The sequence below is a fragment of the Pleurodeles waltl genome, chromosome 3_1, assembly GCF_031143425.1.
Source record: "Pleurodeles waltl isolate 20211129_DDA chromosome 3_1, aPleWal1.hap1.20221129, whole genome shotgun sequence".
NCBI lineage: Eukaryota > Metazoa > Chordata > Amphibia > Caudata > Salamandridae > Pleurodeles > Pleurodeles waltl.
Window position 1 is genome coordinate 654,263,891 of NC_090440.1, and position 17,799 is coordinate 654,281,689.

The 17,799-nt window shown below is 45.3% G+C and overlaps 1 protein-coding gene across 1 annotated transcript; it reads left to right on the plus strand.

Moving 5' to 3' along the window:
• The first annotated feature begins 1,245 nt into the window (after window positions 1-1,245).
• On the plus strand, window positions 1,246-8,488 carry TNNI2 (troponin I2, fast skeletal type). Its single transcript, XM_069223167.1, has 5 exons — window positions 1,246-1,385; window positions 3,946-4,074; window positions 4,577-4,666; window positions 5,886-6,062; window positions 8,095-8,488. The coding sequence occupies exons 2-5, from the start codon at window positions 3,952-3,954 to the stop codon at window positions 8,188-8,190; spliced, it is 486 nt and encodes a 161-aa protein (XP_069079268.1). The 5' UTR covers window positions 1,246-1,385; window positions 3,946-3,951; the 3' UTR covers window positions 8,191-8,488.
• Window positions 8,489-17,799: the final 9,311 nt, after the last annotated feature.

The window sequence follows — 17,799 nt, forward strand, 5'->3', positions numbered from 1 at the left end:
GAAAGCTGTCAGTTATAGAACTCAGAACTCTGAAGCCAAAATAATGTCTCTTTTTCAACTAAAGTGCTACCTGTGAAACTGAAAACCGTCTCCATGGGTGGCACGCTCTGTCACTGCAGATATATGACGGGCGGTCATAGGGCTCTAGATTTGACTGTAGGCAGGTAACCGGCACACAGCCGCAGATGTAGCTGTCTGTTTGCATGTTGTACATGGAACCTACACATCCCAGTAGGCTGCTACTAAGAGAGAAGATGAACCACATCCCACATTCTTGGCTTGGGTTGGAGGCCCTATGGATGATATGACTTTACATTGGCTAGTCCAGCACGATGAGCGTCAGTTGTACAGACAAGAGCTTGCTGGCATATCTTAGGATGCAGGGAAATTTGCTCAGGTGGAAACTCTCGATCCTAAAATCTAATCTCCTGTGCGGGAAATGCTTCTAAATTTACTTTCCTATGGTGAGCCCAGTGGCATTCTGCTACGGCAATGGCTTCAGGGTATATCTGGAGCTTCTGCAAACAATCAAGAGCAGAGTCCCAGCTAGTAGACAAGCTGGAGATGAGGAACGTTGTTTGGATTTTGGGCCGGTTGACGCCCAAATGAAGATAATATACACAAGTTCTAGGTGGGTTAGGGGATTCGTGCAGGAGCTGTGAATAGGCTAGGGGGTGGAAAGGGTGTTGGAGGTGGCTGGCTGGGTTAGTAGAAAGAGATTGGGGTCTTCATCTGGCTGAAGTCTTGTCTCAGTCAGCCAGGTTCTGGTGCACACGTGTATTTTTCTGATGTATGGATGCTGCCTTTACTTTCAATGTGGGGTGAAGAATGTGAGCAACCAAATGAACATATCATGACGATGATTAAGATGATAAAATGATACCCTTCTCTCTCTCTTTCTCTCCCCCTTTCTCCTCACGTTCTTCCTTGCAGCGATGATGTAAGTCTTCCTTATTTCTCATCTTGTCACCCGGGCATTGTTTAAGGGGCGTCTTGACCCTTGCATAGCACCTTAAGTCCTAGTTCAGCATGAACACGCACATCTGGGTGGTTCCTCCAGTGCCCTTGCATGCATTTCTTTCAACCAGGGCAGTGCCCCTACAGCAGCTCTTGGTACCTCCAAGAGCCGCTTTCCTTGTTCTTGGTGGGGTTGTGAAGGATCTGATGCATCAACACTCTCCTAAGAGTGGTGGCATCATTCTCCCTTTGCCATCAGGGGATTCTGAGGGTTGACCTCTCTGACACGCTGGCCGGGGTGCCTGGGTGGGTAACATGCGAGCATGAGCCTCTCTCCATGGTGCTCCCTTTAATCCATGCTTTGACTTTTGTTTTTCGATCTGCAGAAGAAGCCCAAGATCTCCAACCAGCGCAAGCAGCATCTTAAGGTGAGTTAGATCCATGGGAACGCTTCACCCACTGCCAATTCTACTGTTCCATATAGCACGATGGCCACAACAGCATCCCCAAGAGCCAGAACACCTTTGGCTTCTTGAACAATATCATTCGTACAGCACGCCACAGAGCCAGCACTCCTCTGCCTCCCCCAAAGTTAGTACCCCAACAGCAGCATATGTACAGCATGCCACACAGAAAACACTCATATATCATGCCACATAGTGCTTCAGCTACATCCCCCCCATCCTGTCACCCTGCACCGTCCTCACAGCCATTTCTCTTGCAGCATCCCCCACAGCCCACACTCCTGCAGCATCACCAGTCAGTTCTCCTGCAGCATCCCCGCAACTAGAACTCTCAACAGCACTCGTGCAGCATCCCTCACAGCCAGCTCTCATGCTGCATCCCCCACAACCAGCTCCCGTGCAGCCTCCACCACAACCAGCTCTGCTGCAGCATCCCCACAGTCAGTTCTCATGCAACATCCCTATAGCCAGCACTCCTGCATCCACAGACATCTGTCCTGCAGCATCCCCACAGCTAGAACTCACAACAGCACTGTTGCAGCATCCCCCACAGACAGCTCTTGTGCACCATCCTCCACAGCCAGCTCTCATGCCGCATCCTCCACAGCCAGCTCTCATGCAGCCTCCAGCACAACCAGCTCTCATGCAGCCTCCACCACAACCAGCTCTCATGCAGCCTCTACCACAACCAGCTCTCATGCAGCCTCCTCCACAGCCAGCTCTCATGCAGCATCCTCCACAGCCAGCTCTCATGCAGCATCTCCCACAGCCAGCACTCCTGCAGCTTCCCCCACAACTAGCTCTCCTGTAGCATCCCCACAGCCAGCACTCCTGCAGCTTCCTCCACAGCCAGCACTCCTGCAGCTTCCCCCACAACCAGCACTCCTGCCGCTTCCCCAACACCCAGCACTCCTGCAGCTTCCCTACAGCTAGCACTCCTGCAGCATCCTTCACAGCCAGCACTCCTGCGGCCTGCACCACAACCAGCTCTCCTGCAGCATCCCCAAAGTCAGTTCTCCTGCAACATCCCCATAACCAGTACTCTTGCATCCACAGCCATCTGTCCTGCAGCATCCCCACAGCTAGAACTCACAACAGCACTGTTGCAGCATCCCCCACAACCAGCTCTCGTGCACCATCCTCCACAGCCAGCTCTCATGCAGCATCCCCACAGCCAGCACTCCTGCATCTACAGCCATCTGTCCTGCACAGATATCTGTCCTGTAGCATCCCCAAAACTTGAACTTCCAACAGCACTCCTGCAGCATCCCCCACAGACAGCTGTTGTGGAGCCTCAACTACAACCAGCTCTCGTGCAGCATCCCCACAGCCAGCTCTTCCGCAGCATCCCCCAAAGTTAGCACCCCAACAGCAGTATATGTACATCATGTCATACAGCAAGTGCTCCTATGTCATGCCACAGTGCTTCAACTACATCCACCACATCTGCACCACTAGAACATCACCCACTACTGGTACTGGTATAAGCAGTGTTCCTTCAGCATCCACCAGGAGCTTGTTTATTGCATTTCACACAGCCAGCACATCTACTTCATACCCTAGAGCCACCACTCCTGTTGCATCCACCAAAGCCAGCACTCCTACAGCATCCCTCACAGTGAGCACTCCAATAGCATCCTCCAGAGCCAGCAGTAACATCCCTCACAGTGAGCACTCCAGTAGCATCCTCCAGAGCCAGCAGTAACATCCCTCAGAGTGAGCCGTCCTGCAGCAGCTCCCGCAGTCAGCTCTCATGCAGTATCCCCCACAGCCAGCTCTCGTTAAACATATCCCACAAGTAGAAGCCCCCACAACCAGCTCTCCTGCAGCATACCTCACAGCCATCACTACAATAGCATCCCCATGCAGTACTCCCACAGGATTCCGCTCAACCACCACTACAACCATCACTACCACAGGCATCCCCCGTAATTAGCCCTTCACCTCTGCTGAACTCACTGCAGCAAGCAGTCCAGCAGTGTAACAGCATTCACACTCCTGCATCACCCCCTCACATCCAGCGCTTCTACTATATACCCTACATCCAGCATTACTTCAGCATCACCCTCAGCAAGCACTGCTACAGCAATAGCGTCCTAACAGAACCCCTAAATCCTTACCCATGCAATCATTCCTCTAGCACTCCCCATCTTCAGCACTACAACAGAATCATCAACAACCACCACTCTTATTACACACCCCTCATTTAATATTTCCGAAAGTTTCCCTCAAGTCACTGGATATACGTCACCTCTTCACAGCCAAAACTCCTTCAGCACCCCCCACAGTCAGTGCTCCTACGGCTCCCCCTACACCCACCACCCCTACTGCATCCCTTCGTGGCCTACTATATTCACTGCTGCTATTACACCCACCTCAGGAACAACTCATCACGCTTCTTAAGCCCCTAAATACCCCCACACATAGGACCACCTTCTGCATTCCAAAAGCCGCCCCTAAATCTTGTATCTCACCCACTACTCTTGTCCAGCATCCCTAATATGGCTTCCTGTCTGCTTCACAGAGTTTGATGCTGCAAGTCGCTAAGACTGCACTAGAGAAAGAAGAACTAGACATCGCTGCTGAAAAGGAGAGTTACCTGGCAGAGCACTGCCCGCCCCTGAGCCTGCCAAGCTCCCTCCAAGATTTACAGGTTAGTTAAGTCAGTCAAAGCCTCCAGAGCAGAACTACTGCAGACAGAGTGCAAGACCAAGAAGTCAAGATATCTACAAACGAATATGGGCTGGGCCTTTCAGTGCATCAACCTATAGGGGCCTGTCCAGACTTCTCGACAGAGAGGTCTACCACTGTAGTATGTGGACTGCACCAACTACCAGGGATGCTTTTGTCATGTCCCATATGGGTATGGTAGTTTCTGGAGCAGCACATGGTTAGACCGTAGAGATGTATGAAGTCTTCAAGCCTTCCAGAGATGTCACTGATGGAACCCTGATTCCTAAATTTTGTCAAGACTCGCATTTGGGTGAATTTGTTTACCTTTTGGCTAGGGTATCAATGAAGGATGGGGTGGAGGGAGAATACTGGTCAAGCTGCGTGGATGGTGGAGACCTCCCTGAAACAATGTGGATTAGATTGAATGTTGGAGTTCGAGGGAGTGTGGGCCAAACTGATTTTTTTGGCTTCTTTTCTTTCAGGAATTTTGCAAAAAGATGCACGCCAAGATAGATGTGGTAGATGAAGAAAGATACGACATGGAACAGAAGGTTCAGAAGAGCACCAAAGAGGTAACTTCTGGATTCTTAAGCTCTTCTCATCATTTAAGGGGACCATTCCCCTTTGGCTGCTCTCATATCTAAACAACTCCACCCCACTGACTTGCTCCCAAACATACTATCCCATGTTATACTCCCTGCAAGAAAATCCTATCTCCACTCTGCTTTCGCTCAAACTATGCCCCGACCAGCCTGTATTTCCAAACGGATTATGCTTCGTAAACTGGGCTCCATTACTAACTATTCCCTACCTTGCCTTTGTTTCCAGCCACAGTACCTAAACTATCCCCCACATTGGTCATGCTTCCCAACTGAATCGTGCTCCCATCCAAACTACCCCTTCCATCAGCTGCCATCCAGAATATACCCCCAGACATCCCTGTCCACAGCCTGTGATCCTGGGAATGTGCTTCCACACAGACTCTTCTTCTCCATTAACTTTTTTTTAGAAACTATGCAGGCCAGAGGGAATGCCACTGGGCTAATGAGTGTGGGTTAAACGAGGTGAGGGGAGCCTTTAGCTGGATTGGGGCAGAGGATTCCACAGTTGAAAAGGGTTTCCATTCTAAGAAGATGTTGCCAGGTTGGCGAGACTGGGTTTCAGATGTAAGGCGAGAGGTTCCTGTGTTGAATACAGTTTGACTGACTTGAAGAGAGTCATTTAATGGGTTACGAATAGCTGTTTGCAGGGTTGAAAGGGGCTTACTGGATTGGCAACAATGGTTCTCCCGCCTGAGAAGGTTTTGCCCTGCTGATCAGACTAGTTTGCTTGTTTGAAGACAGGTGTTAAGGATTGATTTTTACAGACTTGAAAAGAGCAGTCACTTATGTTGAGAATGCGGGTGTGCAAAGCTCCCTGCAGTGACAATGCTTTTCTGATTTAAGGAAAGAGTTTCCATAATTTGAGGACGGTGATTTAGAGGGTGGCTTTCTGGGTTATAAGGGATTTGTCACTTAATTGCGCCTAAATACCTATTTTTGAGGGTTGCATTCTTCTGTTTGAGTGTGATAAAACGCCTGTTTCTGGGTGACAAGGTGAATTTCTTATTAAGTGCACTGTGCAAGGATAGCCTCTGTTAATAGTTGATGTTATGCCTCGGTTGGTGGGGAGTTTCCTGGATTTTGACAATACTAAGTATTTTGCTTGGTAACTCAGATAGTCTCCGTGCAAAGGTGTACCCCTATCCTTCTTTGACATGTCTCTTTCTGACCTTCTTTACTCCTTATTCAGCTGGAAGATTTGAACCAGAAGATCTTTGACCTGAGAGGCAAGTTCAAGAGGCCACCACTGAAGAGAGTGCGCATGTCTGCTGATGCCATGCTGCGCGCTCTGCTGGGCTCCAAACACAAGGTCAACATGGAGCTCCGTGCCAACCTGAAGCAAGTCAAGAAAGAAGACACAGACAAGGTACAAAGCCAGTCATTTGTCTTGGCATGGTCCTGAAAATCTACAAACACTGCTCTGCCTTTCTGCAGAGATCACCTCTAGTAATCCTGTCTACCAGAAAAGTCACTCCATGTCTTGGTATCTGTTTGTCACTAGTGTTCAGCTGTCTTTACAGCACTCCATGTCCTGCTAACTCCATGTCACTCCATGTCTTGTCGGGTTGGGAGTAAAAAAGAGCAGTCTGAAGGGTCCACATGGTCACTCCTATTCCCAGTGCCCCAATGCTGCTGCACTTTTGCCAGCTATGCACTCAATGCTTGTTCTGCTAGCTAAGTATTGCTGTGTGACCTCATAGCTCTGTCACTTTGTGCCCTATTGGCTCAGTGGCACTCCTTTTCCTGCTAGCTCTATGCTAGTCTGTTCAGAGACGTTTTAAGGCATGCGCAAAGTGGGCTGTGGCTCAGGGCCCCAGCCTTTCAGGGGACCCCCTGATAGAGTCTTGCCCTGATGACCTTGAATAATTCTTAAACTGATTAGGACTGATTTAGAATTTGGCAAAGAGGGTTTCTCCGTCACAGGCGTGAGGATATCCTGTCCGCCGTACCACAAGTTCCATTGGCTACAATAGAATTGGTATACGGCGGACGGTTATCCATCACGTTGTGACACTATAACCCCCTTCGCAAGACTTTTAATCAGGCTCATTGTTTTAAATGTTGTTTTCCTTTGAATTATTTTTTATGTGTGTGATGTTTGGGAGTCCATTACAAACATCGTGGAGAGAAATGTTGTGTTTATGTTTCATGCAACACCCATAAAAAAGGTTCTTTTAGATCAAAACAGGACTTCACATATGAGAAATGGGAGGATGTAACATATATTATTTGCAGTAATAACAATATTGAAAACACATCAACATCCCTGAATATTAAATGTAAATGCTTTCAGAATGTGTATGTGTGTGCATGTGCACTATCAGTGACCTGGTAAAAGAGGGTGTGAAAGAGCTGAAACTGGATCATAAAGTCAACGCTGTTATGAACAGGGGGCCCCAGACTACATGTGCCCTAGGGCCCCTAAAATCCTTAGGATGTCCCAGAGTTTGTTTCCTGCTTGCTCTGTGTCATTTCATGCCCTGCTGGCTCTGTCAGCGTTTGCCCTGGTAGTTCAGTGTCACTCCTTGCCCACTCGCTTTCTGCTTCGTCACTGCTTTAGCAAAACTCAAAGACATTGCATTTTTTATAATATTTATGTTTCTACTAACTTTATGTTAACTCCAAATTAATTCTTGACTCGCTATATTCTAAATGAGTGTATGTCCTCCTAGCTCAGGCTTGTTAGCTCTGTCACTCAGTGTCTCGCTAGCTTTAAGTCTCTTCTTGTCCTGCTAGTTTATTGTTATTCTTAGTTTCCCTACCTCTGTGTCATTGTTTCTGCTGGTTCCATGTCACTTCATGCCTTGCTAGCTCTATGTCTTTCTGTCAGGGTCGGACTGGGACATAAAAATAAGCCTGGGCCATAAAATAAAAGTGTCCCCCATTAGCGAAGCATACAGCAAAAACGTTATAATATCAGAGAAATGAACAGTAAAAACGGCCCATCCTGCCCACAGAACTAGCCCACAACGGCTAAAACAAAACTACACACACATACAGCATCCATTTTAGGACATCCTCATTCCTCACTCCTCATCCCTACTTCTCATCCATCATCCCAGCTTCTCTTCCATCATCCCGACTTCTCATACATCAACACTACTTTTCATCCATCATACATCATCCCTACTGATGAGTGAGGAATAAGGATGTCCTAAAATGGATGCTGTACACACACTTATTTGTCAGACCCGCCCACGGGGCACTGCCTGATTGCCCTCTAGGCCAGTCCAACCCTGCTTTCTGTGCCCTGTAAGATCAGTGTCACGTTTTATTCTGATGCGTCATTCCGTTCCCTGCTAACTCTACGCCACCTCACATCATGCTCACTCACATCTCTCACTGCTCCGTGCTGGCTATACCAAGTCTCACTCTCTCTTCATTTCTCTCCCTCTCAGGAGAAGGATCTGCGCGACGTTGGAGACTGGCGTAAGAATATTGAAGAGAAGTCTGGCATGGAAGGCAGGAAGAAGATGTTCGAGTCCGAGGCCTAAGTTTGCGTCTTCCCACTTCCTTCATGTATTTATTATTACAGTCTTACGTCCCCCCTTGGCCCCTCCCCGTTCAGCTGTGCTCTTCAGAGGCCCCACGCTGTGCCCTGCCTGACCACCAACCGGTGCCCTGCCACCCGGGTCGGCCTCATGTCTTACTGGGCCTTTGGTGACACAGAACAGCCCTGGAGCTTGAAAGAACTCTTGCCCGATGAAACGCTGTCGTTTTATAGGATAGTGTTGTTTCAAAGTGAACTTTAACGGTGTAAATAAAGCTTTGACAGCACGGTTACATTTTTAAGCCTTGGTTACTTCCTGGAGGCTGTCTTGTTTTCTCTTTTCACGTCGTCTCTTCTTCTGTCTTGCTCTTTGTCTCTCTAAGACCCTTTTAAAACGACCCCATAGTTGGTGTGATATGTACTGCACCTGATAAAATTTGACTTTGCCAAGTCGGAATTTATCGAGTACAATACATACCACACAACTGTGAGTTTTGGGGGGATAACATGCAGAATGTGTTGCTTGCAACATCAAATTCTGCATGTTCTGGTAAATGGGCTGGTTCGGCCTGACGACATTTATGTACACTTAGTAACTGCAGTTGTTGCAATTAACAGGGTTGCTCATAATCAGGGAGTAAGTGCCTGATTTCGGTGTCAGCAGACGGGTTACTCTTTCACAACGGTGACAGATATCTCGTCCATCGAAATCGAAATCCCCTTATTTCCTATGGGATTTAGAGTTTCATGGACTGATTATCCGTCACTGTTGGGACAGAGCAACCAGTCCGCCAATCTCTAAGTCAGGCCCGTAGTCTTTCACTTTTACTCTCTCACTCCTCTCTCTTTCTTTTCCGCTATTATTTGTTGCTGAAGCGAGTCAGCTGTGCTAAGGGTTTCCCCCATTTTAGAACTTTTTCTTTCCTAGTATTTGGTATTTAGAACTCGTTGTTTTGCATTTCCTGTGATTATTGGAGTCCAGAAGTTTCCAGCCATCCCTTTGTGAGATCACAGCGCATTTAGCTGACATTGCGTTTCTTTGTGGCACTTCTCATTTAACTTTTCCTATCAATAATGCATGCCAAGAGATATTAAAAGTAGTAGAAATAAATGTTTCTGCTCATTGGAGGCACCTCTGTTTATCATATAATCAATAGCTAAATTCAGGGGTCCCAAGATGCACACTATTGGTGCCGGAAATGCGACATTGCCTCCAATTAGTGCCATAATATCAAATTGTGGAATGCTTCTTATATGTTCCCTGTAGCCCTTCTATGGGAGCATGCTGAACTGTCAGTATTAAGATAAGCAGAGTTTTACAATTAATAAAAGAGAAATACATTTGACTCCAGGGCAGCAGTGGAAGAAGTCAAGTCTTAAATATATGTCCCTGAGTTGGAACAACTTGGGGGGGATGTGAGCCTCACATACGCATTGTCACGTCCTATGCTGGAAGATCAATCCAGAATCTGGGCTGTGCCAATGTGACCTGATTTCACAGTTGACGGCACTAGCGAGTATGAAAAATGAGATCTCAGAACAACCTAATAATAGGAAGCATAAGTTCATAGAGTGCAGGTGTACTGAAGAGTCTCTTGGCGCTGGACTGTGGGGAGTAAATCATATGATTATGCAAGCAGTTTACAGAGAAATACAAAAGGTCTCTGGAAAAGCCAGCTTTTAAGTGCTTGGCGGAAGCCGAGGTGATTTGTATGTGATCTATGATCACGAATGTTGGGGATAGGTTAGTGTGAACGCATGTCTTTTCCCATAAAATAGTCTAAAAAATCTAGGTAGAGCACATACTGAGAGGCAACGGCACCGTAAGAGGAATAAGGATTTTGCAGCTCCCTCCCAAACTATAAAACCAAGCACTTACATAGTTTGGCTCTTCTTTGCATGTGATTAGATAAGTTGAGTGTGGGTCAGTGGGAAAGTGCTGTGGATCGGAATCCAACACAACCGAAGAGTGACCGCTATCTTGTATTTTTGTAAAGATGGCATAATGCAGTAGATGGTAGATCAAAAAAGTCAAGGAATCAGATAAAAGTTTTTTTAGGGAGAGCGTATGTAATTGTGTCCATTTAAGGGAGGATTGCTGTTAAAATGTGAAATGCACAGTTTATTAACCATTGGGGGAGAATTTATTGGTTTTAGGAAGACAAGTTGTCTGTTTAATATACCAATTGTTACCCCCTTGAACCAGGCTGGCAGGGTGAGAGTTGGTGACAAGTGTTCCTTATATAAAAAATGCAAATACCTCAGATGTTTCTGAAATATTGGATGGCATGCAAACTCACTTGAATTAAGATGAATAACTTATGCAAAAGGTAATAATGCTTGAATTGGAAATATGTGCGAGTGAGCTTTCTGTGGGGGCTTTCCAAGAAGTTAGCAAACATTTCTATAATATTTAAGAGTATTATTTGTTGTTGAGATGGTTGTTACAAAGCTTGAAAGCTTGCCATGAATCACTAATACATGTTTCGCACTACACCAGGCTGACTGAAAAAATGGATTCTATGTTGTAAACCTTCTCTTTCATGCACTCTGTGGAATCAAGGTGTCTGTTGGGCCTTTTCCCCAGATTACGTTTCAAAGGTGATATTGCCTTTTGTGTTTACGTGCCGAGGACCACAAACACTAGCACTGCAGGGATTAGAAAGACTCTTGTTTGCTTGACTCCCCAGTGCTAGCTATTGTCGAGCAGCCAAGACATAGGTCATGGGAGGAGGTGTGAAGGTTGGTGTGGACACAGAGTAGCACATGCTATTGCAATCAATAAAGATTTTCAATCTCAAATATTGTTTTTAATAAAAATGTGTTTATTGTGCACCTGTATTAATAGAACAATTCAAACGATTTGTAGTGAAAACAAAAGTGTCTCTAGTATATGCTGTTCACATGATGCCCCTCCAAGCTGTTAAGCCACATCTGCGTCTTCTAAGCAGGCACTTCCACAGTGTTGAGAGATGGGGTTACCCGCCAGTTTCCTTGGCCCAGGAAGGCGCACTGGGCGGTTCCACCTCTCTCAGTTTGACTTGCTCATGTTAAGTCATCGTTGGTTAATGGTGTCTTTTGTCATTGGGCTAGAAGCCAGGCTATGAGAGATATGGAAAGCCGGGTTACCCAGAGATGGGCAGGTGCATTTGCAGCAGTAAGGCCATGGCGAGATAGAAGCTGCTGATTAGATGTCATCCCGCCCCTAGCTCTCCTAGGTTCAAATTAAGTAAACTGTGAGGCTTTAAGCTAAGGTTTCAAACACGCTCCAATCGGGCAGGTAAAAGAATCAAAGAAAGCACGACAAACAAAATAACTATCCTCTGAAGTATTTCTAGCATATCAAACTCTACTATCTGGTTTTCCTGGAGAAATAAGGTTTGACAGCTGTGGTTGGTCCTGAATTTTGCTTTACTGCTAGTCATTATGCTATGACACCAAATCCAATTTTCACTCCCAAGTACCTCAGTTCCCAGACAAATAAGAAGCTAAAAGAACCAGCTGGTGAGGATATTTTACTCCTTAAAAGGCTGCTGGTTACACATCCAGCAAGGAAGTGCTTGCAACTTCAGTGGAGCTCATCCAGAACTGTTCTCATATTAGACCTCTGAGAGTCAAAGCCTGCAGAACAAAGCATAGTGATTCAGTTTGGAGAAAAACAATCCCACTTACGATTGTGGTTTTGTTTTGGTAGTCTCAGATTTTGGTCCTCATCTGTATTCAATCAGGCTCTAATTCACGCCAATCCATTTAAACATGGACCTTGTAATTAACTCCCAGGGCTTCCAAATGACAAGGCAATGCTCAAATATTAAAAATCACCTTTGTTTGATCCTGATGGAAGACAAGGATCATGAATGAAGATCATCAGGCATAGGCATCTTATTGGCTCTAATCCCATCCCTTTTATAGAGGAATGTCTCTGCCCATATAATACCCACCCTCAAATGGCTTTATTGCCTCCAAGTCAAAGAGAGATTGCAGTTAAACGCTGTGCATAGTCCACGAGTCTCTCAACAGCTGATCCTGGTTTACAGAACCAAAAACATTTAATCCCTACCACTTATCGAGGCACAGGAGATATACTACTATGAAGTTTTTAGCAGTCTGCCCAAGAAGGCTTAAAACAATTCACAGCAGATGTCTCCATATCCAGAGCTGTTTCCTCTAGAACACTTGATAATGTAAAGGCCTGGAGAAACGTGAAGACACAGCTCTTCTCAGCCTAGTCCCAGGACACTTGCCACTTGGCCAACATACTATAAGAATACACATTCACCAGCTCTACCAAACAAACTGCCAATTACACAACTAAGATTTGCCTTTCAGTCTTGGATCAAGGTATGCAGAGCTTTCAAAAAAATAATTTAATACATTTGATTGCAAGTCACCACAGAAAAAGGTCAAGTCTTGTTCCCACCTGTGGCATGAATAAAAGTAGGTTTTTTGCATCCGGACATAAGGGCAGAGCACTAGGTTAGCCTCATGGTTGAGTGTTGGTGCTTCCAGGCATCGCAACAGAAGTATCAGAGGTCACAGGTGCACCACGTACTCATGGTGGCTGAGAGTATAAAGGCAGAGAACCCTGCGGCACCGGAGAAATATCTAACCAGGACAAGAAAGGGCTTGAGTTGGCCACCGTATTGCTTATAAATGAAAGCAATTGAACTCACTTTAAGGTTCTTTCCCCCCACCATGTAGCCCAGATTTGCCTATTGACAGTATATCGACCTGCAGTGATGCTGGAGTCATTTTCTGTGAGGAGATGCTGGCCTGAGGCGACACCACACAATGCAGGAGTCACCAAATCTGGTATCAATGAGTAAGTGAGCTTAGCAAGGCACCTAAGCCTTTCCAGGAGAGCCTACATAGAGTTTCAGGGTCTAAAAGTAATAGTGAACTTGATCTTTGGAAGTATATATGCGTCAAATAGACACTTTTAGTGTTGCCTCGAATCTACAACCTTCTCCCCATTCCTCACTTCGCCCAGTCACATCACTTCAGAAAAGAGAAAGACATTCCTGGAAGTTGCTGGAAGATAATGAAGGGGCGAGGCTGGGCAAGCTCATCCACTGTTCAGCCAAAGTAGCTACCACTGGTTAGGGAACCACCCGGCTGGTAGTTTAACACGATGGCCAACATTTTAATGTTAAGTCCAGTTAAAGAACAAGCAATGGCAAATCCAAAAGATCTCACATATGAGAGCTAATGGCTTTGCCAAGGTTTTGTAGCTAGAATGTACAGCAGGTTGGATGCTTTGCAGAGTGGCTGAAACAAATTTAAAAAAAGTTCTATGGCACAGCCCAGGCTAATGCACTTTGTTTTATAAAATTGCATTAGCGTTGGATCCATCATAGTCCCTTTTCTATTATTATTTTAGCCATGCTGCACCACAGCCACACTGCTACACAGCATGGCTACAATTAATTGCCAAAGTCAGCAATGCCAGTGCTGTACAGCAAGAAAAAAAGGTAATGGCAGAGCCAATAGCCCGAAAGGTAGGAACTATTCGCTTTGCCTCCCTGTGGTTCTAAGCAAATCAGTTAATCTACCCATCCGTGAAAGGGAAAAACCTATGACATTTGGCAAAAAATCCTATCACATAAAGAAAGCAATTGTGTTCATGCACATATTTTAGTGAAATACATTTGGAAGCAGATAACATTTGTTATCATAATAAAGCATGGATAGCATCTGTTGTCTCAATAAGCATCCATTTGAAAGGAGAAAATGGCTTCTTTGAAGTATGTGTGGCATAGAAAAGCATAGCTACAAATAGCAAGAGTTTCAACAATGACAACAGGAAATTAAAAAAAAAAAGCACTACCTCTATTACATCGCTATCAGTAGGAGGAGAACAATAAAGTTGAAGCAATCAGTACTTGCTCCATACTCCAGCTGAGAGAACAGGAAATGAAGCCAGCATGCAGTGGCCACAGTCACAGCTCGCTGCAAGCAGAAGGGTGGGGTGGCACACAGGGGGTGGGAATAAATAAAAATTAAATTAAAAATAATGGGAAAAAAAACACTTACCTCCTCCATTGCTGCTGCACCGCTCCTCTGTCCCCCGTCGCTCCAGGCTGCGGGCTCTTGTACCGTGGGTCTTGTACCTCTGAGCCACGGTTCCCAGCACGCCCTGTGGCCAATCCTGATGCTGCTCAAAGCAGCGTCAGGATTGGCTGGGAGTAGCTGTGCATGCTCTCTCCAGCCCGGCAACTGTGTTGTACGGCTGGAGAGAGCCTACTGTGCATGTGTGTTTGGCCGGCCCAAGACTGCCAACTAAACACACATGCGCACTGAGGAGGAGTGCTGTGCACTCCCCCTCACTGCTCGTCACCCCGTGGTGCCACCTCTTTTACACAGTTTATTATAATTTTTTTGGGTAAAAGGTTTGCAGCTGTTGCTGCTGTTGGGGGTAATGCTTCTCCGCCTTGATGGAGCAGCCGCTCCTGATTGGCCAATTAGAAGGCAGCAAATAAGAGTGACAATGAAGCCAATGAATCCTAAGCAATAGGTGGGCTACAAGCCCCTTGTAAACAATGTCTCTCGCAAGCGAGAGTGCATGCAGAACATGCACTGCCTCAGGCGAGACCTAAAAATGGGGAAAAAGGGAAAAGTCAGGTAAAGGTGAGTTTTTCACTTTGAAAGTTTATCTAAAATACACAATACAGGATTAAAAAAAAACTCTTCAAAATATTTTAGAGGTGAATAAAATAAACCCAAATGATCATTAATCCTAACAGATTTTGAATTGACAGCTAAGAGTCGGTTTAGAGGATTTTATTTAAAATCATATCCTAAAAGTACCAACTCCTGTCTGCTTCACGAATTTAAACATGTACAAATACCCAGTATTTTTCTCAGAGAATACCAACCCCACCTTGGATGCACAAGGAAGTATTCTAGTGCTTTCAGTTGCAAAAAAAAAAAGTTTATAAAGGAAACATAGAACAGGGATGTTTTACTCCTGATATATTTACCATATATTTCAAGGAAAAATGTTTGAAGTTTGAAGGAACAATGATTAAGAAATCAAATGAAAAAAGAAATGTGATGGAAACCCATTTGGCATTTCTACATGTGACATGCCCTTGTTGTGCCGCACCCCTACTTCAGTGCCACTGTCGGCCTGTTGCAACCGTTCGGAAAGCCAACCCAAAACTGACCTGTGGATGGAGTGATGGCAGAGTAGGCGCTAGCAGTTTCCACCACTGGCATCGCTCGAGGTGGGACAGATGGTGCTCGTACCCCATCTCTATCCCTGCCCCACTTGGGCCTTACTGCCGAAGCTGTTGAACGTGTCACAAGGCAACAAGAAAAAAACAGACAACGCACCTTGCCTCAAACATTTCTTTGTCCATTTACCTTTTACTACAAAGCAGTGTTTGACCCAATGCACACGATTTTATGCTTAAAATGTTTGAATCTAACTTTCTATTTTTGTGTGTTTATATGTGTATCGATATATACACACTAGATCCTAACTACAACTACCTAGTGGCGATGGCCACTAGGTAATAAAGATCTTTATACACATCCATTCAAGATAGATAGATAGATAGATAGATAGATAGATAGATAGATAGATAGATAGATAGATAGATAGATAGATAGTTATCAAAACAATGCCCTTTTAGACTCAGAGTGCTGCAAAAATTATGCAAACAAAAGAAGCAGGGAAACCTGGGTAGTTTACAAGTTTTAGTTGCAGAGCTGTTCCTTTATATGGAACACACTTCAACACCACTAACACTCCAAATCTGCTCACCTCAAATGTCTGTCTTCTAGTAGAGGTTTTAAGCCTAGGATTAGCACAGGGCCATTTGCACCAAACTAGAAAGTGACACAGCTTTTCACCATTTTTACAGCAAAGTGTTTAAGCATAGGATTAGCAAGTGCTATCCACACCTAGCCGAAAAACAAGCGTTTTACCATTCCAGGTATTCCATTGTATTTTAAAATTTCTTCCAAGCCAACCTGGATGTCTTATTTACTGCCTCCTAACTGACTAGTGAGTGCCAGTTTCACTTCCATTTATTTTGTGTGGAGCAGGGGCCAAGTCCTGATTGCTTCATTTTGATTAGTTTCTTTTACTGTGCTCACGCTGTGATTGAAGTGCTATTTTTTTTCTTATTGACCTATCATTCATCATTGTCCATGTTGCTTCTTCCCTCTCACCCTCATCCGTGTTGCTTCTTTCCTCTCACCCCCTCCCTCTCACCCCTCTTGTCTGTATTGCTTCTTCCTCTCTCCCTGCATTGTCCATGCTGCTCCTTCCCTCCCACCCTCCAGTTGCACGTGCAGCTTCTTCCCTTCCACCCTTCCATTTTCTGCGTTGCTTCTTCAAATCATGTTGTCACTGTTTCCCCCCTACATGTAAAACGATGTGCTATGATATGGCAGCGCTTGCTACGTCATAGCTTTTTTTTGTCCCCTGTTTTCTGTGTTGCTTGTTCTCTCCCCCTATTGTAAATGTTGTATATACCCTCACACATTCCCGTCTGTTGTCCCGTTGCCCACCCCCACTCGCCATAAGAACAAAGCACTATGACGTGGTCAGCACTGGCCACGTCTTAGCACCTTTTTTCTTTTTTTTTACTTTCAGCCAGGCTGCACAGCATGCCTTCTGCTCTAGAATATGGCTAAAAGCCATTTGCAATGCTAATGGCACTTGCATAGGTGAGACCTATTGTCTTTGCCAATGATTGTTTGTTTCACAGTCTGTTGTTGGGTATAGCAGCGCGCAAGCGCTCCTTTTCCGACATGTTGGTATCTATGTGGCTTTTAGCCATGCCCATCACTTTCACTCGTTCGTGGTCTTGCCTTTCAAAAATCCTTTGTTATCATTGGTAAATGCTTTAGGTTTGTCCCTCCTTTGGGCGGTTTTGTAACCACCCTGGGGACCAACCTTGTTACATGGATAATTGCACGTTTGCCAATATTTTTGACTGCAAGCAAACTTTTTTTTTTTTTTGTGTGTCTCCTTTGCGCTCATGGCGGCCGTGGCGCTTTGAATCGGCTTGCTTATGTAAACGGTTTTACTTTTATTTATGTAGCAAGAAAAGTCTAGTTAGGAATTTACAACGTTTTCTTTTGCCTCACAGCTAGATTTTGATTTCTTAATTATTAAGGTAGGCTTAGTTTCTGTTCGGATCTGCAATATAAATCCATAATTTTCTCATTTCATTCTAGGAATGTGACTTTTGCAAACATTAGTGAGTCCGTTCAAATGTCTACCGAGCATTTTTCTTCCAGCTCGCATTATAATATTTGCACCTTTCTCAGCCAATCGCTGATCGAGGAAACCTTTAATTAGAATACAAGCTAATGCAGAACTGGCTCCATTAGAGGTAATTACATTTTTTTTTTTTTTGCATTCTAGGTGTTTAAGCTATCCGCGCCGCCTCTCCCCGTTACCCAGGAGACGTCTGATAATTTGAGGCCTGGTTATTTTAATGTTCTAACCTTTGAGTGCAGAAGATGCTTAGAGTAGCACAAAGGTGTCATGGCAACCACTAGAGACAAAGAAGAAGGACTGCGCGAGACATAAGCTCGAGATGGGCCGATGTCAGATTGCTATAGTGTCACATCAGACTTCCAGGAGCAACAACAG